This window comes from Natrix helvetica (assembly GCF_964273705.1).
Source record: "Natrix helvetica genome assembly, chromosome: 2".
NCBI classification, from domain to species: domain Eukaryota; kingdom Metazoa; phylum Chordata; class Lepidosauria; order Squamata; family Natricidae; genus Natrix; species Natrix helvetica.
The window spans coordinates 210,524,325-210,551,624 of NC_138552.1; the positions used below are offsets into that span (position 1 = coordinate 210,524,325).

General features: G+C 37.0%; 1 protein-coding gene across 2 annotated transcripts in view; it reads left to right on the plus strand.

Annotated features, from left to right (window-relative positions):
- The first annotated feature begins 16,958 nt into the window (after positions 1-16,958).
- The window catches only part of SNX9 (sorting nexin 9), a 40,638-nt gene continuing 30,296 nt past the window's right edge, over positions 16,959-27,300 (plus strand). For both annotated transcript variants that reach the window (XM_081941254.1, XM_081941255.1), the window contains exons 1-2: positions 16,959-17,266; positions 26,903-26,989. In XM_081941254.1, the coding sequence (XP_081797380.1) occupies positions 17,255-17,266; positions 26,903-26,989 (99 nt within the window). In that variant the 5' untranslated portion in view covers positions 16,959-17,254. The remainder of the gene's footprint in view (positions 17,267-26,902; positions 26,990-27,300) is intronic.

Genomic DNA, 27,300 nt, shown 5'->3' on the forward strand with positions numbered 1-27,300 from the left:
GCATTGCCTTCTGTCTTATGATTTGTGCCTAAAAAAAACTACAGTACTCCTTTTATTTTACCATGACATTTTAAATCACATACTGCTGCCTCATGATGACATCTGCTGGAGAAGGCTGGAAGAAGCCTGTCTTTTAATTAAAGCTGTTTTGTTAATGTATGTGATCATTCTAAAAGACTTAATCCTAATATTAACATTTTCCAATATTATAGGAGACCAATGGTCAACATTTCTACAAGCAAGACTCTTTTTCTTTCATCAATTGTAAATAGAATTCATTTAATCGTCCAATGATTTAACTAATTCCATCTTTGAAAGATAATTAATCACAAAGCTTTTCACCAGCTCTTTAAAGTGTTGAAGCTAAAACCCTGGCTGATGGCGATACTTACAGAAGCCCAGTGCCATTGGAAAAGTCTAGATTTTAGACAAAAATTGAATTTCTCTTCATGGTAATATTTTACAATTACTGTTTACTAATTATCTTACAAAACAAATGATTCTTATAAAATTCGTATCAGCAATTTCTTCATTATTTTCACCCCATTTTTCCTACAGGAACTCAGGGTTTCACCCCTCAAAAAGCAACACCATCTGAAGTCCATTCTTTGAGAGAGATGGTTTTAAAAAGTGAAATATAAATAAACCTGATTAAATAGATTGGGCTAAGATGGCGGGTTTCATTTCTTCCTTTTTTTTCCAATTGACTTAACATTATGGTTTTTGTGATAATTTAAAGTTATATTTAAATAAATAAGTTATAATTTAAATAAAATGGATGCATTAAACTCTGGAAATCTTTTTGTCTCTTAATCCCCACTAAAACAAAGAGTAAAACATCCAGATCTGAGAATTGAAATGGCGTGCTGAAGCACCTCACTTACTGAATGTAGAGTAGATTGCCCAACCTGAGAGTGGTCCAAAATCGTCTAGTGTTCAATTTACTGAATCTTACGATATTTGGGAATCTGTCTATGTACTATGTGCTTTTTCTTTCTCTTTTTGGATGTTGGGGTTTTTTCCTTTTAAAATGCGTAATAAAATGAAACAAAGTATTTATTGTATTTTAAAGAAGGTGTCTAATAATGTTAATAGGCTTGAATTATGGGATGTTTTGCTCAATAACGAAGGTTGCAGAATGCAGTAAGTATGATGGAAGTTCAGCATGCATGAGAATTGAATGCTTGGCTAAAAGTTCAGCTGAGCAAATACAAAACAAACTTATTTTCCCCTTAATTGTTTGAGTATATTTATGGATAAATGAATAATTAATTATGTTGGTGCTGTTAGAGGTGTGATGTTTGGAGACATAAACGCATGTGTAATTTAGCTGCTAAATAATTACATTGAATGCAGAAGTGAGTAACCAATATACATATAAGTTGAGAGGAAGATGGAGAAAAATGAAGTTGGATAGCACTAAATAAGATCCTTAAAAAAGAGGTGAGAAGTTTAAATCTAGCTGAGCTAAAAAGAAGGGAATATAGGACAGGGCACGGCGGGGGCGGAAGTGTGGGGCCAGCCAGAAGTTCTCTGAACTACTCAAAATTTCCGCTACGGGTACACCAGAACCGGTCCAAACCAGCTGATTATTACCTCTGATGCCACTTGATAAAAATTGCTGATCCTTGTTACTATTTCCCCTTGAATGGGAACTCTTCTAGCTTACGTACCCCAATCAGTTATAAATTGTCTTTTCCTCCACCTTTCTACTGTTTCCTTCCGAAGTACTCTTACTTCCAGATTGAGTCAAGGTAATTTTAAATTAATGTGACCAGGTATACAATGGTGTAAAGCTTTACTTAAAGCATCTGCAGAGTCTTTGACAGTCTTACTTTGACAAGAGCTTTGTTCGGTTCAAATGAGATTTCCCCAAGATCTGGATGGCTCCCATTCTGCTATTATTAGAAGACCTGTGGAGACTTGGCTCTTCACTCAGACCTTTAGTGAGGGAGAATGAGACTGCTTGCTTCAATTCATCTGGTCTATTGCACTTGATGCTTTTTATCTTTATTTTTAATGTTTTATTGCTGCTATTGTAATTTCTCTGTTGTGTGCCTCCCAGAGTCATTGAGTTACAAGTTTAATAAATAATAATTATTACTACTGCTGGTAATCTGCCAAAGAGAGTTAGAGTGGAAGCTATAGGAACAAGCATCTGTGCAAGCAGCAGGAAATTGGCAAGGCTGCTGCTTTCTTCCACATAATAGAGACAATGTCTGATTAAAAAAATATCTGTTGGAACTGTAGAGACTGGTATGCTGGTTGAAGAATGACATTCATTCATACTTGCCTGAATGAAGAGATGTAATAAGATCCCTTTTGAAATAATTCTAATGGCTCTTGTTCAGATATTTTGAAGCAATCGGGGCTTGATTCTGGTTCTTTTATAGCTTCTATCTAGATGATATTTCAAACTTAATTTATTGCTGGGTCTTTTATAAAGTGAAGCTTCAAAATGGTACACAAAGGATAACACCATTGAAGGCAGACCATCAACCTGTCAATTATTGTATTCAAGTGAGCACTCTTTTCCTTAGGCACCTGCTGACTTTGTGCTAAAGAAACTAGAGCTATAACTTAGACTGTAGAGTTATCAGATGTTATCAATTTTTGGTCCATGTGTTAATTTTCATAGCCCCTCTACTTTGCTAGTGGTCACATTGAAAAGATTATCTGTGCTACGCATGCCTGTATAATTAGCCAAAGACAAACACTAAAGCTTCAAAAGGCTACTACATGCTTAATGTAGTAGTTATATAATAGTATGACATTGTAACCAAATGCTACTTTCAGAGACATGATTACCAGTATTTGTCCAGTATTTGTATACACTTCTTCTAACTAAAGAAAGCTTTGACCTAGTAACCTCTAAAGAAATATGAAGAATCTTAATTTCCGAGGACCTCTAGTTTAAAAAAATGAAATATGTTTCTGTTTTAAATAGGATGATGCCATCCAGCAAATAAAAGTCGGGGATATTTTAGCATGACCTTTGCTAGGCACATATGCAAAGTACAAGAGTATAGTAATATTGAAACCAAAGAATTGAGCCTGTATAATGACACAAATGCCATGTCAAAATAATTATTTTGGCAGCTGCAAAGCCAAGCGGGCAAGTAAAAGGAAATTTGAGTAATATTAAGTCTAAATTAGTACTGTAAGGTATACAAGATATAGAAATCTGCAGCTAGGTGATTGGAGTTGCAAAAGCTTGTTTTATAATTATGAGCCTAATTGCAGAAGTGTGGGTTGACATGAAATAAAATAGCATATGAAAATGCTTGCTATGAAATGGAACAGAAAGTGAGTTGCTTCCTCATATTTTCACAGTGCAGAGTATTAACAAGCCTTCTCTGAGTTGTATAAAGCTGCTATCCACCCTTCAAGGAAGGTTCTAATTATGTTTAAATTTGTAATAGTCTCAAATCTAAGCCATCTTCTCTCAATTTATCTGCAATAATCAATGGACAATATAAGAAACATCAAATATGTAAAGTGAGGATCAGATTTGGATCCAATCAGAAAACAACTTGAATCAATCTGCTTTCTGAAGTTGGATCTCAAATTTGTCAAGGGCAATATAATTCTGCCATCTCCTAGTAATTAAATTTGGCAGCCGTCTTATAAATTAATGGAAATAAGCAAGTTTTACTTTAACGCCTGTGATAGTTTGCATTGCCAAGAGCAATAGGATATAGTATTCCCTTCTCCATTCTACACCCCCCCCCCACAGATACTATGGAAAGCTGGTTCAATATAGATGGTCACTGGCACAAAATCACCCAGTCAGTGTCCATGACTGAGGAAGAAACTGAATCTCTCTTAAGCCAGTCCAATACCTTAACTCTTACACCATATTGGAAAAATTCTTATACACCATGGGTATTGCAGAAAATAGTTTGTGCAATCAATAGCATTAATATTGAACCAAATACAACATTCATACTCCAGTTTTGATTTTTTAACACTCATTCCTGACCTAGAAAGAACAAATTTATTTAAAAACTAATATTATCATTCAAAATAAGTGACTAGCAATTGAATGCAATAGTATGGCATATATATCTGAATTTTTGCCCTGCTGAGAACAATGCCTTCAGGAAACTCATTTATTTTCACTTTTAAATGTATGATCCCCCCCCCAATTTTTAATGTACCTAGCTAATTATATTTTAACCTGAAATGTGAAACAAACATCTTCCAGTTATTTCATCCCATCGCAAAATAAAATACACAATTTGAGGAAGTTACTCAAGATTTGAAACATCAGGAAAGACTCTTCAGTGTGATAGAAAAGTACTTCTATGCAATTATTTGGATTATGTGGGAAAGAAAAAAATTCAATCCTATCTCATTTCCAACTGGGATTTATTTATTAACTTTCTATGCCACTTTAATATTTTGACTATACTGTATTGATTTAAAACGTGGTATTGGATGGATCATTCATTTCCACTGATCAACTGGAAAGATTGATTTTGCATCAGCATTAAGGATAGCAGAGATTTGGCATTCTACCTGATGTTCCTGCAACATAGGCAACTGATATACAAGAAATAGACTGAAATGTGTGGATCTTTCTAAAGAACCAGGTAGATTTTCACGACAAAGTGCCATGCTTATAAATAGTTTAGAAATAGTCTCTTATTTTTAAAAATAATTATTTGATGAATTATCAAAGAATGTGAACAAAATTTAGGTACTGGCACAAGTCATTATGCAGTTGTGACTTCAACTTAAGTTTGGCAAGATTTGCTTAATCTTGCATTAAATCCATTAAATTCAACGGAGATGGAATCAGAGTTGGAAGAAGTCATTTATGACTTTGAATCTAACCCATAAATTAGAAATCTAGATTAAAGCATCTTGGTCCAATGGTTGCCTAGCCTTGTTCCACTGTTGAACTGTTACTATTAGGGTCTGGGTTTGTTTTTGTTTTTTGCAGTCAATCAGAATGTGTCCTCCTACAGAGGCATTATTCTGGAACAAGAATCAACCTTACTTAATCTTTTCAATGGCATATTCTGCTACTTATTTGTACAGGATTACTGTATTTTTCGGAGTATAAGACACAGCGGAGTATAAGACGCACCAAGATTTTGAAGAGGTAAATTTTTTTAAAGAAAGTTTTTGCACTCTGCAGACCTTCCAAAAATGGCCCGTCCTTCGTGAAAATAGGCCCTTTTTGTCAGAAAAGGGGCATGCATAGCCTTTAGGAGGCTGATAGAGTGCTCCTGGGGGCTAGGAGGGGCAAAATTGAGCAAACAAATGGCCATTTTTTTGCTAATTTCTGCCCTCCCCAGCCTCCAGGAGCACTTTGGAAACCTAACAGCCGAAATGAACGGCCATTTTGGTGAAGTGACGGGGTTTTGGGGGGGGAGGCAAAAAATGCTGTATTCAGTGTATAAGATGCACCTAGATTTTCAGCTTCTTTTTTTGAGGAAAAAAGGTGCGTCTTATACTCTGAAAAATACGGTATATCCTTCCCCTCACTTGGTCTTTTCTTCTGGGTAAATACATACAGTGCTGCTACTTCAGTCCCTCTGCAAAGAACTTACTTTCTATTTATTTCTATTGAACCTGTTCCATTCCCCCCCCCCCCCCCAATCCTTCTTAGTTTGTTCAGTTTGTTTTTCCAATATATCAGGATCGCTTTGAATTGTATTTTTGTTTTCTAGGTATTAGCTATCCCATCCCATTTTTAGCCTGTATACATATATTAAAAATGTAAATACTGTATGTATTCCACCTCTTCATCTAAATCAGACATGAAAATATTTTTTCAGTATTTTACATGTGCCCATGCACACTGGCATGTGTACACACATGCATACACAGTTTTGAGAGAGAGAGAAAAATATTTTAATGAAAATACTGAAGGACCCTGAAGACCAGGATTGATCCTTTCCAGTTTGATGAACAACTACTGATGAACATATACAGTAAAAGTGATTTTCAAGCCAGCTGTATCTAATTGTCGAGTCATTAAGACCATATTTAATAGAATCTCTGATCAGCAAGTCATGAAATATTTCATTAAATGCTTTACTGAAGTCACGGACTCTTTCTATAGAATTCACATAATCTATTAAAGAAAATACTACATGAAGAAAAAAAACTAAGGTAAGCTAATTCAATAAGATTTTCTGTTGATAAATTCATCCTAACCTTGTAATTAATTCTCTATTCTCACATTGTTTATAGTGCAATATCAATATGAATACTGAATAGATTCTATCTTTTTGAAGATGGAGACATTTGCTCCAGTCATTTGGCATTTTACCAATTCTCTTAAATTTCTTTTTTAAACAATTCACACTAAGAGTTCAGCCAGACTCCCAGCTCTTTCATTATCTGGTCCTGAAGATTTAAATACATTCAAAATAAAAAGATACAAATATTCAGATTATGACCATTTGTTTAGCATTTAGTTACAATGGTGCTAAATGAGTGGTATTTAAAATTGGTCCTAGATGGTCTGGCCAATACAGCAATCCCACAATCCTGACCAATTAGCACATACAAAAGCTAGTTGCAGCATCTTTTGGTCATGTGTTTATCATTTGCAAGCTTCCCTGCTGGCTTCCCATAGCAAAGCCAATGTGAAAGCCGGCAGGGAAAGTTGCAAGTCACGCCCACCCAAAGCACCTCCCCACTCATGCATGCCCTGACACCTTGCATGGAACTCAAGTCCCTTTTCATTAAATAACCTGCAGAGTCCTGGAGTTATGACAGTAAAAGCACTGCCATGATTTTTCACTAAGCAATGCAGTTGTGTGTTGTTGCACTTGTTATAACCCAAAGACTATCTATATTCTCCGACTATGTTCATTTTGAACTCAAGCTTTCATCCTGCCCTTCATCCTGTTTTTCACAATTTCTTGGTGGAACATTGAGTTCCTTGTTAGAGAAAAATGAAGCGAAGTACTAGTTATGTAGCGCTTTTTTTTTTTTTGCAAGGTCAGATCTGGGTCCGTCACTGTGACCAGAGGTTTACTCTTCGTAGCTTTCAGACTTGTGCTCGAACCCATCTTCAGGGAATTTCTCTCTACTAGAATATGTGTTTTGGGCTATTCTATGAGTGCATTTATGTAGTGCTTTCCTATTGGTTAACTGGTGCGTTGATGACCGGCGATTCGGTTCCATAGAACCTGATAAGCTGGTGGTAAATCAGCACTCCTGTTGACTGACAAGGGGTCAGTTTTTAGGCTTCAATCATTTCCCTGGCTATCTTTGTACATGCATGGCCAACATCTTAGCTTTTTTCTTGCCATTTTGCTATATTCTGCTCACCCAAAGAGTACAGGGTATAGAACTTCAGACTGAAGTTAGAAGTCTGCATCAACACGGTAGAAATTGAATAAATAAGGGCACTTCAGAACCAGCAAGTTATCTATAAAATCTAATTTTCCCAAACCTGAAAATAGTATTTTTCAAATCCAAACATAATATTTTATCATTCACATTACTGCAAGGCAGATAGTCAGAAGCCCCATTAACTGAGCATACTTGCCTATTAATGACAAGAGATCAAAACCATTTCACATGTATTACTCATTTTAAATTCTATGGGGATATCAGGTCCTTTTATCTTCTGCCCCAATATGTATATTTCCAAGAAGATCAAATAATTTCTATTTGAATCATCATGTAGAAGATATTAAACCATTTACCACTTGCACAGTAGCCAATTTCTATGTTGCAACAAAGAAAATAATTGGTTACATAAACAACTACTTTTTTTTGTATTTATTGCTTTAGGTTTAACACATACTAGCTATCTTGGTTTTGGATGACATATATTTTACTTCCTAACTGAAGTATTTTAGATTTACACTTGCACAGACACTATAACAGTAATATATATTACATATCTAGGTTTTATTTTGTCTTTGTTATGCTACGTAGTGCTTTATTTCTATTTGATTTTAATTTGGTATTGTGGTCCTTGACCATATAAATTATTATATAGCAGATGTTGGAGCAATTAAAATCTCCCCTCTTCATGATATCATGCACTTCTTGAAAAGTTTGTTTTGGGAAATCACCATCCACACCTTTTCTTTGGTTGAGTGGTAATCTACATCATCTATTAATAATAGATTGTTAATCAATTATACAGATGAGATAGTGATGTAAAGTATTTTGAACGTTGTCTGCTATTCTATTTCCTAGGTTAATTTATAGTCATGAGACTTCCTGCTCACCCCAATCTTAAATATTAGTTCTGACTACTTACAGTAACTTTTCTGAAAAGAGCTAAGATGGGGTTGGTACTGCCACCTGCTATGGCAGACCAAAGTTTAGAATACTAAGAAAAATTTCCGCTAAAATACATTAGTTTTTGTAATTTTCTATTTCCGTGTAATTTTTACAAGATTATGTGTTTTCCGTGGTTAATTTCAATTTAAATAGAAATTTTTTTTTAATCATGAAGTTACACTGAAAAATAATTAATTTATATAAAATGTTTTAGAATATCAAAACAACTTTGCTTAAAAATTTTGAAATCTGTAATTATGTCTGATATAGGAGTTTATTGTTTAACAGTTCAAAATCTTTTAATTTTCTGTTTTCATTATCAATCAACACGGAATAGATAATTCCATGCCACAAGTCACCATAATTTATAGTCACTTAATACAATAGCAGAGTTGGGAGGGACCTTGGAGGTCTTCTAGTCCAACCCCCTGCCTAGGCAGGAAACCCTATACCATTTCAGACAAATGGCTATCCAACATCTTTTTAAAGACTTCCAGTGTTGGGGCATTCACAGCTTCTGGAGGCAAGCTGTTCCACTGATTAATTGTTCTAACTGTCAGGAAATTTCTCCTCAGTTTTAAGTTGCTTCTCTCCTTGATTAGTTTCCACCCATTGCTTCTTGTTCTACACTCAGGTGCCTTGGAGAATAGTTTGACTCCCTCTTCTTTGTGGCAACCCCTGAGATATTGGAACACTGCTATCATGTCTCCCCTAGTCCTTCTTTATTTACATCTTCTAACGGAAGAGTTAATTTACTTTTGAAATATAAATTTATGTCATTCTCATTAGTGTGGCTTACCAGAGCTACTGCATTCATAACCTATTTAAAAGATATGTTGCAAAGAACAGAATAAGATTTCATAAAGAAAAATATTTTTTATTGTTTCAACCTATAATTAAATTATATACACTGCACTGATATAAAATGGACAAATGCTTCCCTTTGTCAACTTATAACTTAAAGAAACTTATAAACTTGTCAAGTTTATAATCTTATAACTGAAAGGAACAAGGAGTTGCTTTTTTTAAAAAAAAACATGACTAAAATCTCTGAATGAATGGGAAAAAAGAAACAATTTCTTGATTAGGCTAAAACCACTACCACTATCTTTAAAAAGGTGAAATTGAACAATGGTATGTATTTGAAATTGAATGTTGGTTAAAACTCATGTGGCTAAAATATAGGAATTGACATAAGGTCTTATTGACATTAAAAGTACATATTTAATGAGTAAAAATCTTAGTACAAATTTCTTGGTTTTATCACCTAAGTAACTATTGCATTAACTACATTGGTAATATTCATTGAAAATATTGCAGTAGTAGTAATTCTATAAATACACCAGAAAGAGAAAATGATTCTCTGTAAAGTTGGCAGCTCCAGATTTTAATATAATTATCAACTATAAATTTTGCAATAAAATACCACAAGATTCTTTGTTTTTTTCCCCAGATTTGTAAACCAGTTCTGGTTTCCTATAATTTTCTTACATTCTTGCTGTCAATATTATTAGTTGCAAAATAAATAAATAAATCAACAGCTTTGTACTTAATTATGACTAGGTCCAGCTACTTTTTTTTTAACTAAAGTCACTATTGTCTATAATTATCTATTTCCCTCTTTTCCTTTGTTCTAGATTCTACAATGGCCCAGAATATCTTTTGGGCTTCCTTTCACATGAGGCTAAATAGGAAATGCAAGTTGGAGAAAAAGTTTTTTTTTTATCAGATAAAACCCAGAGGTAAATGCTTTTGTGGTAGAACCTTATAAATGCATTTGTAAATACAATTGTAAAATGTTTTCTGAGTGTTCACAATTGGAAAAATGTAACTGATAAGAACTTCCACTTGTTTTGACTTTGGCCCAAAAGGGGGGATGTAGCATTACTCTACATTGCCTGAGCACAATGAAACTTTGCATCCTTAATTCTTTCATGCTGCCAGGAAAATCCCAAAGTGATTTGAATAGAAAGACACAATTCATTTCAAAATTTCAAGAAAGTTTGGGTATTAAAGATCATGAAATAGTTGCCTTTGCTAGCTCTTGACAAATGCTTCAGTGAGCTAGGAGCCAAACCTCTTCCAACCCTTTTTTGTACTGAATGGGACCTGCCTGGAATGGAAAATAGTCATCATTCTAAAATGCTTTATGTCCTTATGTGAAGTGTCATTCTTACTTCCTTAAACTTATGGAGGAATGCAGAGATGACCTTGGAGAAAATATGCGCCAATCATTAGTAAAGCATGACTAAGTCCAGGAAAACAGGAAAGCACGAGAAAGAAACTCAACATTGCCCTTTCTTGACTTTTTAGTCTAAGACTTAAGAAAGGGAAATGCTGCCAGGCTTCCTAAATTGTTGTTATAGCCTTATGTCAATAAAGTCTATTTCTAACATTTTGGTGCTATCTGTTTCCTGACCTGGCCTGCCTCAAAGGGATGACAAAATCAAATTATTATTTCCATTTCTGAGATAGTTGAGAACAAAAGGGTATATATAAGTATAAAGTTACACAGGTTTCAGATTGTTTGATAGGTTTAAGTCTTAACATTCATTTTACTTAATTGTTGGAGAAATAATGTTGTCTTACACTCACTAGTCCCTCAATTTCACTATCCATTAAACAATAGTATGCTGCTTTTCCTTCCCCAGTACTATTTCAGTTATTTAATTTACACTAGAAAATTTGGGATAATATAAAAGTTTTAGTTTGAAACATTGCTCAAAGTCAGACTGATACTACCAAAACTTAGTGAAAAACAAGAAAAGCAAATACAACTTTTGCTACACACCATTGTAAAGCCCTTACTGAAATCTAATGAGCACTGCACTCTAGAACAATTTGGAAAATATTTTCAAAAATTAGAAGCTTGCTTAGAAGTTTGTTTAGCTGCTTTAGAAGCAGTTCTAAAGCAATAAATGCTGGTTTTAAATAATTTATATCAATAAATCTTATTATTTAAATCTAATAGAATAATATGCACTCATAAAACTGCCCTAAAAATAAAAATGGAAAAAAGCAAATGACTAATATAATTTTACTTGAAAATTGCTAAATGTTTTTATAATTAAAAGCTGAACTTTATTTAAAATAAAGCGCCAAATGAATTTGCTAATTCATTGCATTTATATAAGTAATATTTCAAATCTGCCTGAAACAATGTAGAAATACATTTTATCAAAATTAGGGCCTGTGTTTAATATTTTTGGAGGGAATATATCAAACTGATGAAATATCCGAATATGAAAGATGTTGTTTTGTACTCTACCCTATCTGAAAACTAAATATAATAAAAAAGAAACATTATGGCCTTAATTTTCTTTGGAGAAAGTTGGTTAAAGAAAATATACAAAAAACAAACCACCCTGAAATAAAAATACAGATACTTAGTAACAATTAATGTTGGCTATTTTTGTTTTCATAAATAAATAAGTTAATAAATTTGATTTTTTTTTGCAAATTAACAACACCCTTTTTTATAAACTATGTTTACCTTTTCAATAGTTTTTTTTAGCAAGACAAAATTGTTAAGCCTAATTTATGTGCACTACTAATAGATCAGATTCTTCCTCTGCTATTTCCTCTCTTACATGTCTAAATTTCTACAGGTGAGGAAGAAAGAAGTAAAAGAACAATGGGATTTCACCAGTTATGCATAGATAATCTGCTCAGATTATTCAGGATGAAGCCCTGTAGTTCAATGCAACTGTAAAAATATTATCCATGCTGGTCTGATTAATTTTCTATTACCTTTTATTAGGTAAGTCTTATCATGCACAATGTTTTATCTTATTTTCAGAAAGTATCATGTTTAGGGTGATTAAATACTGTTTATTCCACTTTAATCATTTTAGCTGAATTAAACATATTTCATTGAATGTTCACCTCAGTATATGCTGCATTACTGGGTGTTTATGGATATCGAAGCGAGCTGAGTAATTATGAATAAGAGTTGGAAGCCCCAATTATCACAGTCCTCTCAACCGGGTCAAATGACTGGAATAAATAAACTAGCAAGACTCTGAAATTTCAGTAAATCACATTTTATTGCCTTTCTCTCAAGAAATACAAATTCTACACAATTGCAATACATTTCTAAAATACACATTGTGTGTGATTAATTAGATTTAGAAAATTAACAAAGAACTTGATAACAAATCAGAATGGCAGATTTAAGGGAACAATTGAAAAAGAATAATTATGTTTATAGAAGCGAAATGAACGTAAAAGGAAGAGAAGGTCTCTGGAAATGTATACATTTAAACCAAATGTTTTAACTGCCACCATCCATCAATTCTATAAAACCAGTTGGTCTATTGATTAAGGCATCAGGCTATAAACTTGGAGCTTGTGAGTTCTAGTCCTTAGATATAAAATCTGACTAGGTGACTGGGTCAGTCATTCTCTCAGCCCATGATGTCTGCCTCAGGCGACAAGACAGTCAATCAATTATTGTCGCAACCAACGGAACAATCAGTGGCGTAGCGTGGGGGGTGCAAGGGGTGCCGGCCGCACCGGGCGCAACATCTGGGGGGGCGCCCTGACTCGCCCAGCGCCGCCCTTTGCCGGACTGTGGCCGCCTCTTTCCGCGCCCGGCTTGGCCCGCGAACTAAGCTCCCCGGCCCCGGCCCGCCCAGGCCCCTCCTGCGCACCGCCTACCTCCCAGCGGAGCCGCCAAGACCCGCCGCACCGCCCCCGCGGGAGCCGAAGGAGAGCGGCGCTGCGCTCCGTCTGCCCGCGGCTGCAACACCACCGCGTCCTCCCGCTCCGCCTGGAGCGCCCCGGGGAGCCGGCGCCTTCCCGAAGCCCCCGGTGCGCCTCCCACCCCCGCGGCACCTGCTTCCCTTCAGTCGAGCCTTTTCCCGCTGCCCTGTCGAGCTCCTCCTCAGGAGGAAGGCAGGAGGCCAGCATGGAGAGCCTCACTTGACTGATGCGGAGCAAGGGGCAGCTGCAGTCGGGCCGCCCTCAGGTTAGGGGGCGCAAATTACTTGCCCCGGGTGCTGACAACCCACGCTACGCCACTGGGAACAATACTCGGTTGATTAAAAAAATCCACAGACCCTGCACTTGTAGGAAAAATGCAAGGAAGAAGGAAGGAAATCTATTAATTCTATGAAGTCAAATGAGTAAGATGCTTAAGTACCAACAGTATTAGGAAAAACATCCAAGCACATTGACTGTAATAAAGCAAAGACTGAAAGAAACACAAGACCATTTAACAAAAAGTGGAAGCATTTTTGATTACTCAACTTATGTGGATCATTTCTGATAAGAGAATAAGAGGTAAGATAAAAAGGTAAAAGAAAAGATCCCGCCTACCTGCTGTCTGTTCTATTGGTTTTTATTCTCTCTCATTACTTTTAACTCTTTTTACATGTATCTTTTTATCAGTTTCTAAGTTGACAAGAGTTGTTTCAATAATGAGATAAAGATTTCCCTTGCGCATATGTGCTAGTCGTTCCCGATTCTAGGGGGCAGTGCTCATCTCTGTATCAAAGCTGAAGAGCCAGCGCTGTCCGAAGACGTCTCCGTGGTCATGTGGTCGGCATGACTAAATGCTGAAGGCGCACGGAACACTGTTACCTTCCCACCAAAGGTGGTTCCTATTTTTCTACTTGCATTTTTACATGCTTTAGAACTGCTAGGTTGGCAGAAGCTGGGACAAGTAATGGGCGATCACTCTGTTACGCAGCACTAGGGATTCAAACCACCGAACTGCTGACCTTTTTGATTGACAAGCTCAGCGTCTTAGCCATTTCTACATTATCTAGTGAAACTCACCCTATGCCAAGTGCATGGAAGGAATAGCTAGGCCCAGAAGCCATTCCTTTCCAAAGAAGTAAACAGGAAAAGGAAACATCAACTATTCCATTTCTGTCACACAGACATGAGCATATTTAGCCATAAGGATGATGCACCATCATGTTCTGTGATGCTGAACATTTCTTGCAAGTTTTGTTTTTCAGGAGTTTTAATGGTGAGGGGCTTTTTGCTTAAAGCTGGTTCATATTTTCAAATACTAAGTATATTTATTTTGGTATTTTTTGGGAGAAATGTACAACTGGCATTGACTAAACTGCTACCTGCACTGCAGCAAAATAGGAAAGGACAGAAGCTGTCTAGTGTTAATTCCTCTGTACCTCCATCACCCAGCTGTTTCCAGAGTAATGAGCCGGAAAGCATATAAGCCATGGAAAGCCACAGATGCTTCTACTTCTTCTTTTTTCTTCCCACCTTCCATTAGCATCACAACAATGCCTTGAAAGAAAGTGGAAACAGCTATTTCTGCTTGTATACTCATACTCCACTACCCCCAACCTCCTTTGGATACTACAATCACAGAGGGAACCACACTTGCCTTTGGGACTTTTATTTTTGTTAATGAAAGGTCCTTTCTAATAGAGAAGTGGGATAGGAATTTCTGAATAGTACATTTTCTTGACAAATTATGTGCATTACAGAAAAAAATAACCTGTAAATCCTCTTTTGACCTACAGATCTATATAATCTGAGACGATGACTGTTTTAATATCTGACTACTCTCATGGTGCCAACCTTGTTATTCTAGTCTATCTCTTGAGGATAGACATATCTTTCTGAATGTTTCCTTCACAGCTATTCTACATTCTGTAAATAATGATATAAAATTGTCCTCTGATTTTGGAAAGTCAGAAGAAAGCACTAGATGGTGCAAATAACAAATATTGTCAGCATTTCCTTGAATATCTGCAGTGAGGAAAAATGCTGTTTTATTTCCCTCACTCTTGTAAGGATTTCACAAGATAAGTATATTATATTTAAACAGAATAAAGAATTGTATATTATCTTAAGGATTAAGCTTATTTATTGTGATAATAGATTTTGGACAAAGTTAATATAATTAATGTACCTACTTCTTCTTTTAGCCTCAACTCAAGCTCAAAATAAAATTCAATTGTCTTCAACATGGCAGGGAAATGTGGATCCTCACTTTTTTTTAATGAATTCCCCAGAAACACCTTTTGACTGTGCTGTCTAATTTTAGCTGCATTATTGCCAAACATCAGTGATGGGATTATCCTGTTCTTTTAAGACTGGAATCAGATTGTGTGATCCATAATATAAGCTGAATACTATAAAAGCAAAGTATACACGTAATATAAACCCTTCTTCCTGCAAACTGTTGTTTACCTGCTTTGAATTTGAATACTGCATACCTCTGGGACAGCAGTTACTGAAGTACTCTGAATATTAAGAAGCTGTATAAAATTGCATGCACATGGCCCCAGTTATTTGCAGTTGCATTACCTGCAATTTAACATATCCACAGACCAATGTTTTGAAAATATCTCTTTTAATGCACAATTTTGTTTGGAAGACATTTGGAAGGGTTTTTTGTGTGTATCTCAAAATTACGGCTTTTCCTCAGCAATATTTTCTTTTTAATTTTAATTTAATTTTTAATTTATTAAATTTGTAAGGCTGCTCAGGAAAAAAATTATTCTAAGTTACAGAAACTATTGACAAAAACAATGATAAAAGGAAGCATTACACACTTGGCATACCCCCCAAGTAAAGAGAGAACTGTTGACTAATCAGTACTAAGAGTACCATTGATTAATCCAAGGCCTAGGAGAAAAATGGGTTTAAAAGGCCGTTTTAAAATAAGATTGAGGAGCCCCATCAGATGGTATTTTTTATCTATGGGATCTGGAGAATGCAGAGATCAGCTGTCCTTCCAGTACCTAGCCCTTTTGCTATGAAAATTACTCTAGACCAGGGGTCACCAACCTTTCGGACCTCAATGATCACTAAATTACTAATTTTAAATCCTGTGGACCACTAATATGAATTTTAAAAAAAGATAAATAGTATTTAGTGCAATATAAAAATGCATTTTTTTTCCTGCGAACCACCAAAATTTTCTTACTCAGTGGACCAGTAAAGCACTGGTTGGTGACCACTGCTTTAGACAAAAACCAGCACTGGAATTGCACCCAAAGACTACTGGTAACAAATGCAGCTTCTGAACCAGAGGTATCTCATGAGCATATCAAGATGTGCCTGTAAGTGCCCAAGCTGCCACCGTCTGCAGTTTCCAAGTAGTCTTCCAAGAGCAGCCTCACATAAGAGTGCACTACAATAGTCAACACCTGAGATGAAAGGAATGAGGTTCTGGAGTGTCTCCTGATTCAGAAAAGAGTGAAATGGGCGTAGCAAGAACTCTTCTTGGCCACAGCTACCACCTCTCCTCAATGCCTTTGTTTTCTGCATCTTAACCGGCTGGAATGGAACGAGGGCCACCTACTTGATTCCTACCGCTGTTAGTCATCGTATTAATAGTACTAGTATCAAACCATTACAGTGTTAATTCATAATGGACAGGGCTACTTCTGACATCCAAAAGAGCTTGGGACAACTACTTCCCTCGCAGCCGTGGGCTGGGATGCAGATCAGCGGGCGCCCTTTGCACTGGCCTAATGTTTTCCACCCTGAGAGTATTATTTCTGAAAGGCAGCCTTGTGAGTTTAGCGGATGAACGGCGGAAGCGACGCTCCTGGGATGCCGAGGAATTGGGAGGCAGCTTCACCTCGGCTCCCCGTTCTCCACTGGGGGGCACGTGCAACCAGACTGGAAAGGGCTGGGGAGGCTCGGCTCGGGCTCCTTTTCTCCCTTTTCCAGCTTGGGTTTCGGGACGCCTTCGTGAAAACCCCGCCCCTGGCTATGGGCGAAGCGACCAGGAAGAAGCAGGAGGCGAGAGGAAGCGCAGGCGGTGCTCGGCAGCCCGGATTCTGCTTCGCCGCCAGTTCAGGAGCTCCTCGCCTTCTCGTGGCTTGCAAGTCCGCAGGAAGGGAAGGGGAGGCGGCGGCTGGCCTGAAAACGGAGCCAGAGCCGCGCCGCCTTCCTCCTCCCCCCAGCGCCGCCGCGGCCCAGTAGGAGGGAGCCTAAAAGCAGAGTCGCCAGTCAAGCTCCCTCTCGAGGCGGGGAGACACGCCGCCAAAAGCCCACCATGGCCACTAAGGTGAGGAGACCACCGCGGCTGCCTTTCCCCCTGCTCGCCCGCCCCAGGTTTGGGAGCGCTGGCTTGGCCGCCCCCCGCCCCCTCGGGTTTTGTTTGCGTTTTGAAACCAGTCGGGCGTTAGCACGGGTACGAGGGGCGGCTGTTGGGGATGGGGTTGGTGCCTCTCTGGGAGAGCGGCGGTTTGGCGGGGTCGCATCTCCCGCTCTTGGGGTGGGCGCCGTCTAGGACCGTGGCATGAGGGATACTTGTCAGAAGGGCGTGTTTGAGGAACAGACCCTGGGCTGAACTGGGGGGTGAGTGGGGCGAGGAGAGGGAGGGTGCGTAGCCCGAGCTGTGCCTTTTATCTTGGCGCCTTTCGTGTACTCTGCCCCTTTGGCAATAGGCACGCGCAGGCAGACCCCCACCGCGTGGGCCTTGGACCTGTTTTCCGGTTGGGACCAGCCAACCGAAGGCAGAACGCAAACTTTGAAATAGCGCTAGGGGAAAAAAAGAGTTCTTTCCAACTAAATAAGGTCATTTAAGCTGATAAATAGTGAAGTGAGTACTTTTGGACTGGGGGGGGGAGGATAGATTTCGTTTCCTCGTTCAAAGGTTTCTGTGCCATGTTCTCATAAACTTAGTTATTTTCCCACCTAAAGCATTCCCCCCCCCTTCAAGTTCAGGTGTGTGTTTTTTTTAATTGCAGACCTGTGACAATATCAGAAGAGTTTAGGCTGGCTCTTGCCCTTTTGTAGGCGTGTTCGCATTCAGCACACGCCCCTCCATACGGTACTTGTTTCCAGATGTAAAAATAAAAGTGTCTCTGCTCCATGCTGCAATTGTGTCCATGATGCAAGTACAAATATTACAGGGTTTTGTTTTTATTTTTAATATAAAATTGTAGATCTTTATGTGAGTAATGGCTAATGCTTTGAGGGCTGCAAATGTTAACTACAGGAAAACATTTTGACAATATGCATGTTTACAATAATTAAGATTTCCAAACCATGAAATAAAATACGTTATTTCATCACATGGGTCCATTGTTTAAAATTGTAGTTAGTAGTGCTTTTACAGTCTCTCTAGTTCCCATGTTGGTTACTACTCTCTACTGAGATTGAGAAAATGGTTGAAGTGAATAAACTGAAATATTACAACAAATATACATATACATCTATACATACATCAGCCTCAGTTTGGTGTAGTGAAAGCATACTGGATTTTGAAAGTATTGCCACTGACCGTGGTTAATGTTGACTTGCACATGAACAAACTGGAATTTATGTAAAATGGAAACAAATGTCTCTAATCTCTCTCAGCTATGCTGAAGAAAAGACAAGAGCACAATATTTGCTGGCAATTTTTTTCTGTTGTTAATTATTGACAAAATTCCTATTTCTACTTCATTTCAAAGCAATTCACACATGCCAAATTGTAGACTCTGAATTCATGTGATCTTTTCTGATAATTGGTTAATTTAATCAGTTTCTTCAGAATTGGGTCAAGTTCTTTGAAGTATGTCATTTATTTTTCAATGCTCAGCATTCTAGCAGGAAAGGAAAAAATGACTAAGTTTTTTTTTTAAATTAATCACAAGGCATTGATGTTGACTAATGCTGTTACTTCATCTGTCGCTGTACAGCTCTCCCCCTTCTGAAGTAGTTTTATATATAAATAAGAAAATTTGAAATTCAATGAGAATTTTCGAGCAGTGGTATGATTGAATTTCCTTTTGTTTTCTTTCCCTTTCATTTTGAGACTTGTTATGATTATTTAAGGAAGAAGCGGTTTGGAATACTCAGTTATTCTATCTTGTAAATAGTTTGACTTTTGTTTCGCAGCTACACTTTTGATTACCCTGTTGATTGGACTCTTGCTTTTTTTCTACCTTCAGCCTAATGTCCAAATATCCACATGTGTAATATTTTAAAAAGAGAAAAGAAACCAATAACAAAAATTAAAAGCATTTATTGTAGTACTTTATTCAGTAGTTGTGTGTGGCTTAATATGAAATATCCTTATGTATACATATGGAAGGGGAAAATGCCTTTAAGGAGGAAATTATTTTTCATCTTTACCAGCATTTACTGAACATTCATAGTAACACTTTACTGTTTTGCATCTATCATGTCTGTTAAGTAAGACATTTTCTATTGTACATGCCTGTAAGGAAGGAATTGATTTGTGGCTATTATTATATGCAGCAGTTCATTAGATAAAACAGTTCAAACTGGGGGTGAGAGTGAAGGTGGAAGAAACTAGTGCTGAAATCTTTGGTGCTCAGCCCTGTATACATACATACATAGAGACAGACAGACAGACAGACAGACAGACAGACAGTTCTGTGTTCTCATTTACCAATTTGTGGGAATGCAATTAGAATAGAGGTGGAACAAAAGCCAAAGTTTGAGGTGCATTTTTTGCCTTATACGTTCATGATTCAGCCCTATTGAGCTGAAGATGATTTTGTTATAAACAATGAGTTGCTTAAATTTTTAAACAAAGCTTTTAAAAATATTTGTTTTTTTTAAATATTAAACATGACAGATTATCTTGCTCATAAAGGTGCAATACTTAAATTGTGCAGTCCTTAAAGAAATTGATTTATTTCCCAAAGACATGAGTTTTTATTAAAAAAAAGATTTGAAGTGTATTGCTATTTTTGATGGTTTACAAGATTCAGCTCTGGTATCACTTTGAACTATATTTCTACTATGGTGCAATGTGAATTTCCTTTGCCAGCTGCTGGAAGTTAAAGCTATTGAAGATTTTCCATTGAAACAATAGTCCAATTAGAACTGATTTCCGTATCTGGAATAGGCAACTACACAGCATTCAAAGGAAGTGAAGGGTCATTGTCTCTGTGCCAGTGAAATGCAATTTCATTCTGTAAACAGAGGCTTGTGGCATCTTTTATATAATTAGTTTTCTGGGGGCAAATGATAGGCTGATTTATTCTTTATTCATATAACATTCAACTGTAAATGATTGGCTAAAAATATTTTGAAATTCTGAGGAGTAAGTTTTAAAAACAGGGGAGTTCTGCTTTTATTTTTCAGTTACTAGGTTGGAATCCTGGTTGATCTGTGGAATGAGAAAATGATGGCCCAGAAGTTCATAGATGTATTCCTAAAAATACACTACTAGGTTTCAGAACTTGATTTTCTAAGTTGTTTAGGTAATGTAGTAGATGAGTTGTGTAAAAAGGGTGAGAATGAAGAATGCATTTGGAATGAGATAAATGTTGCCACTCAATAGCATTTTAGTTTTTTATATGAAAAGTATGTATTTGTATATTCACCTGAAGATATGCTGCAGCACTGAGTACATATATGTCATAATATCTATTCTATTGCTAATCCTTCCAAAATGGAAGTTGGGTCATAAGTAAAGATGACAAAAGCCAGTTCAGCTATTGCTTTGGCAGTGTTTGTAGCATTGATTTGGGATTGACTTTGTCCTACTGTTCAAAAGCAAACACCAGGATGATGGTGAATGTGTTGTGTTAAGTAAAGACATGGAAGAGAACCAGTTTGGTACAGTGGTTAAAGCTCCAGGCTAGAAGCAAGAGGTCATGAATTCTAGACCTGCCTTAGACAAACAGTCAACTGGGTGACTTGGGGCCAGTCACACACTCAACCCTAAGAAGGAGACAATAACAAACAGCTTCAGAAAACCTTCCTAGTAAAATGACAGGAAGTTGTCAAGGTAATCACCTGGAGTCAACACTGATTCAACAGCACCCCCTCCCCCAGTGAATAATAAAACACATTGCACTAAGTGCAGGGATTTTGTCCAAGCTCAGTATCTCATTTCTGAACTTATGGCAAACCGTGAACTAGGAGAATCCAGTTCTCCCAAATTTGATTTTCATTTTGGCAATTTGAGTTCTTTTTAGTTCAGTTATTCAGATAAAATGTCTAAATTTAATACTTAATAATTTCCACCTTATGAGAGGGGAAAAAGGGAAGAATACACTGAAAATTTGGGTACCAAGTTTTTGTTGAAATTTTGAAAATAAAAATCATCAAACTTAAGTAGGAAAACAATTGTCATTGTATATTCAAGACTATTTTTACCATTTTTTATAGTAACAAGCTCCCAAATGATTTATCACTATATTAATACTTTCAGCAGCTGTTCCTGCATAGTTTATAGCATAAAAAACGTGGTGTCCCATAGATATCTCCCTTGGTATCAGCTAGTTGTCTTGTCAACGGGGAACTCCCTCCCCATACACACATGTATAGAGAGATATATCAATATTAATTAAATAGGAAGCTGACACGTTCCATAGTAAAGCACAGCCTCTAATATTATTTTTATAAGCAAGAATGCTTCTGGGATTGTATAGTCTCAAATATTTCTCAATAATAAAAATAAGGACCCTACTGTTTAGTTTAGAAGTGTACCCACATTCATAAAAAAAAAAGTTAATGTAAAGCAAAAATGACAGAGTTTACCAGTTTGCCTTCTGGTAAATGCATACTTTATGACTAGCCATATCCACTATGACTAGCTATTATGTCAATGCTCAAACTTAGTTTATGAAAAACTGTAACAGAGTTTGTGACATGTTTTCAAATCCCAAAAGTGGCCACATACCCAAAATTTGCCTATCCTTTGTAAATGTTTAGTTTACAAACAATGTAAATATTATGCAGCAGTACCTGGAAACAATAGAAGAGAAAGAACTGGAAAAAAGCACAAAATACAAAGATGTGTAAATAGAAGTAGAACAACTGTAACAAGACAAAGTAAAAATAGTACCAATAGTAATAAACACCTTAGGCACAATCCCAAAACATCTGGAACAGTACTTGAACACTATCAGCATTGACAAAAATCACCATTGGTCCGTTGTAAAAGGCAGTTTACATCCTGTAAAATGATACCTTTAACAAAATAAAACAACTGCCTATTCCAGGTCTTTGGGAGGAACTAAATAGGTAGACAAAATGAGGTTTAGATACAATGTAAGCATCTGGCTAACTGGGTGACCATCCATAATAATATAAAATTAGCAATTCTTAGAGATGTATTATAAATAATATAGAGAAAATTGCATTTTCAAAATGCTTTACAATCAAAGAGTTTACTGAAGAGTTCTGTCTGCTTAGCAGTACTAGTAATTATTTACTGGAGTGGCTTTTGTGTTTTTCCCTGAAACTCTCAAGCAAATCTCTAGACAGTAATCATACAAGTTTTATATGCTAATTAATTCCTTATCACGGTATGCTTGCATATTAATATATATACTGTCCATAGAACACTTACGCTTTTAATGAGGTTTGTGTAGCATTCAAGCAAGAAATGTTTACTCTGTATTAATTATGAAAAATGTAGGCCCAATTACAACATCTGATACTACCCTGCACTGAATATAAATAATATATAAAGAATCCTAATATGTTTATTGTAACAAGTTGCCAATTTCAAAATGTGAAAATCTAAAATCCTCTAAATACAGATATAATAGATTTAAAACTGAGATAGAACCAAAAGAAAAAAGCTTAATTTATATTAACGCTGGATCAAATATCTCAGTAAAAGGAAAAATATTTTTATTACCTTGTTGTAGCATTTTTCTTTATAATGTACTGGTGGCAATAATTTCACATTGCAGTGTTAATTCTAGCAATACTCTACATTATATACCCATTAAGAAACCTATATTCTAAAGCTTCAGCAATTCCACCGGTAGAGCTTTAAAAGTAAATATTTATCCAGTCAAAGAAAGGACACTATAATAGGATCAAGCTAATAAAAGTTTTCATTGTCAAAAGAAGGCAGAGACAAGGAAGAGAGAGGAGTGACTCAAAATGCTAGGCATTAAGAGGGACTGTGTGCTCAGCTGTAAGGAGTGTAAAAGTTATCTAATGAATAGCTGCTGATTGCAAGGGGTATGTTTTGAAATTATTGATTTCCTGTCATGGGTGACTTATTGCTTCCTATTGATTAAGCCTAGAAATATTAAACTTCTCTGGGTTTCAAGAAGCAACCTTATTGAGCTAGTGAATTGGGAGAGCTGTCAGAATTCTGCCCGTGGAGTGAAAATTTAAGATAAGATCCTTAACAAATTTTACCTCTAATCAAGGGTTTGTACTTAGCTAACTGGAAATCCTGAAAGTTAGACAAGAGAAAATGGTATATGCAATTTTAGGGACATGTTTGTCTTCCTGCCTAACAACAACCTGAGATGCCCCTCATCAAAGGCAAGCCAGTTGCGTTACTTGAAGAAAAAGACAGTTGGTTCAATTATTGGAGTGGTCACTTTGTTTCAGTTGATAGAGAAGATGAAGATTTATCTTCCTTTAAAAGGAAGAAGGGAAAATAATTAAATGTGTCTTTTAATTGAATAGTCAGAGCTGCTTTCAGATCTCTCTTAACTTTCTGCATCTAGATGAATTGTGTTAAAAGTATTAAAGGAATAAGGTGATGGTCTTCTGAAACTTTGCAAGAAATTGTAGGGAAGAGAAGAGCCATATGACCTAAAAAGGAAGAAGAATGTATCTATATTTGAAAAGGGGAGAAGGATTTAGGGAGCTAACACACCCACTTTAATGAAAATCACATTTATTCTTATGCACCTAGCTAACAAAGATACAACAGAAATAATGTTGAATGTGATATTGTAATAAGCAATTGAATGTCACTTTTATTTCCATTTTCCTAACTATAATTGTACTAGTAATTAAGCTTAATTACATTAAAAGAACATCATGTATCTGAGCTGCACCAATCTAGATAAGAGTTAGATGGTGGTAAAGGAATTTGACCCCTTTGCTGCAACCAGTTTTATTTATTTTCATTTTTTTATTTTTGTTTTTCCTTTTATGTTAAATTTGCATTCAAAAGCTTCTGAGGCAGTGAGTTGTAAAGCACCATGTACAGTGACAGCAGGATGTAAATAATAGAGTAAATAAATGATCTAAATCACAATTCTTTTTAAACTGTTTCACAGAATCTCAAAAACCTGATGGGACTCCATCTGTTCACTGTCTTGAGTTATATTTAAAATCAGTGGTAAATTAATAATAAAAATAATAATCTAAGAGAAAAAATATCAATGTAAACAGAGCCATTTTTTCAATCATTAAGCTTTGCCCCTTGATCAGGAGTTCCAGGATTTTTAAATAGGTTTCCACAGCCTGAAAAGGTTTGAAAACAATATGCACTTATAGTATCTGTTGGAAGAAATAGTCTAACTATCTATGGCTCAATAAGCTCCACAGAAGCAATTTGAAAATCAGTACCATATAATGAAAAAAAAAATAGTGTTCAAATGGGGCTGACCATGTTTGGAGAGGGGAAGAATCCACTGTACTTGCATGTACATGGAAATGGAATACAATTCAGTGTGTTTCTTAAAATAATAGCTTTGAGATATATTTTAGGAAATTGGGGCAGAGGATAAATACTTTATATTATTGCTTCTTTAGTTTCCTAATTGCTATTTGATTGGGATACACTGGACCGTTAAGAGCTCTCTTCTTTCAAGTATTCCTCCAGCATAAATTTGTTCTTTGAGTATTATGACTTTCGTTCATAAAATGTTAAAGTGTTGTTTGGGTAGATCCTGTTAGATCATTCTCTTAATGGATTTAATTTGGATAAGCATACCAAATCTGGTATATATTACCAAGATCTTTGTTGATAACTAAAGAGGAACTAATCTCTTATATTTTTGCCTATTGGTCAGTTGGTCAGTTACCCTGGCTAAAGTTCTGCTAAATATATGTATTGAGCAGCAGAAAAGCTTCATTCAAAAAAATGTATGTGTATTAGACGACTATTAAAGCCCTAAAGCAAGCGTGGTGATAGCATGAGTCATTGTCTGGGTCAGAAAAAAAGGGCAGAGCTGAATTTCCTACTACTGAACCTAGTGATTTAATGAAATATCCGTATGTAGATGTAGGATGCTTCTGACCACCAGATCCACGTGAAAAAGAATGATTTCATGCCTTGCTTGTGAGTCTTGGAAAGTAATAGCTGCATTATGTCATGCAACATTTATCCTTCAAACCTAGAGGCTTGATAGACTTCTGTGTTTGTTTCTACAAATTTAGTTTGTGCTGTATTTAATTATGCAAAGGAAAATGTAAAGTTTAATTTGATTTTATTAGGTGCAACCAAAAAGTTGGAGATATTGTTCCTCTGTCCTAGTCCTATTAGACCTCTCGGCGGCTTTCGATACCATCGACCATGGTATCCTACTGCGACGACTTGGGGGGATGGGAGTGGGGGGCACCGTTTGCAGTGGTTCTCCTCCTACCTGTCGGATCGATCACAGTTCGTGTTGACTGGAGGGCAGAGATCGACCCCGAGGCGCCTCACTTGTGGGGTGCCCCAGGGGTTGGTTCTCTCACCCCTCCTGTTCAACATATACATGAAACTGCTGGTCGAGATCATCTGTGGTTTTGGGGTACGGTATCATCAATACGCTGATGATACCCAACTTTTCATCTCTACCCCAAACCACCCAAATGATGCCCTTGATGTGATGTTCTGATGCCTGGAGGCTGGATGGGATGAACAGGCTCAAGCTCAATCCCTCCAAGACTGAGTGGCTGTGGTTCCAGTCATCCCGATTTGTGCATCTTGTACCATCTTTGATGATAGGGGGAGAAATTTTAGCCTCCTCAGAGAGGGCCCGCAATCTGGGAGTCCTCCTGGATACGCGGCTTAGTTTAGAAGAACACCTGATGGCCGTGACGGGGGGGGGCTTTTACCAGGTTTGCCTGGTACGCCAGTTGCGCCCCTTCCTGGATCGGGATGCCCTGTGCACAGTCACTCACGCCCTTGTCCTTTCTCGCCTGGACTACTGTAACGCTCTCTACATGGGGCTGCCCTTGAAGAGCACCTGGAGGCTTCAGCTGGTCCAGAATGCAGCTGCGCGGGTTGTCATGGGGATACCTAGGTTCTCCCATGTTACACCCCTTTTAGGTGGCCTGCACTGGTTGCCGGTTGTTTTCCGGGTGTGACTCAAGGTGTTAATTATGATCTTTAAAGTGCTCCGTGGCTTAGGCCCAGGTACTTGCAGGATCACCTACTGCCACCGGTAGCCTCTCACTGTCCAGTACGATCCCACAGAGTTGGCCTCCTCAGGGTGCCGTCGGCCAGGCAATGTTGGCTGGCGACCCCCAGGGGGAGAGCCTTCTCTGTGGGAGCTCCTTTCCTTTGGAATGAGCTGCCCCCGGAGTTTCGCATAATTCCTGACCGGCGTGCCCTAAAAAGTTGGCTTTTCCAGAAAGCCGGCCTGGCCTGAATAAAATAAATTATTAATTTTAATTGTTAATTTTAATTTAATTTCTAAATCTCATTGTAAATGTCTATTGGTTTTTTTTGGATATTCTATTTAATCTTTCTTTTAACTTTTGTAATATGTGTTTTTATGTTGAACGCCGCCCTGAGTCTTTTGGGAGAAGGGCGGCATATAAGTCCAATAAACCTAAACCTATTGAGATTTGTTTTTTCAGGCTTGCCTGACTTGATTCTATTTAAAGTATTTTTGGACTTTGAATTTTATTTGGATTTTAAGAATTCAGGTTTTCAAAATGCTGATCAATGAACAATTTGATTTCCTATTAATGTTTTTTTTTTCATGACGTTGAGTTAAACATGTCATTCATGTAGAATTTTTTTGCATACCTACAGGCTCGGGTGATTTATGATTTTGCTGCTGAACCAGGAAATAATGAGCTAACTGTTAATGAAGGAGAAATTATTACAATTACTAATCCGGTAAGGCACTTTTAGTAGGTAAAATATATCTACTATCATAGGTCCTAAACAATATGTATTAATCATTTTGAAATTTTAATGATGAAAATGTTCATTAATTCTCCCTAGTGGTGGAGGCAGCATCCAGGCTGGGTTAACCTTCATCCAATCATATTGAGGACCGAGTCTGGTAACATTGTTAAGCTCCGCCCCTGTTGCTAGGTAGACCCAGCTTTTGACTCACTCCGTCAATGTGGATGGCTGCGTCATCGCTTCTCTCCGATCTATATTAATATCCTTTGATCGTTGTACTTTGTGGATTGTGAGTAATT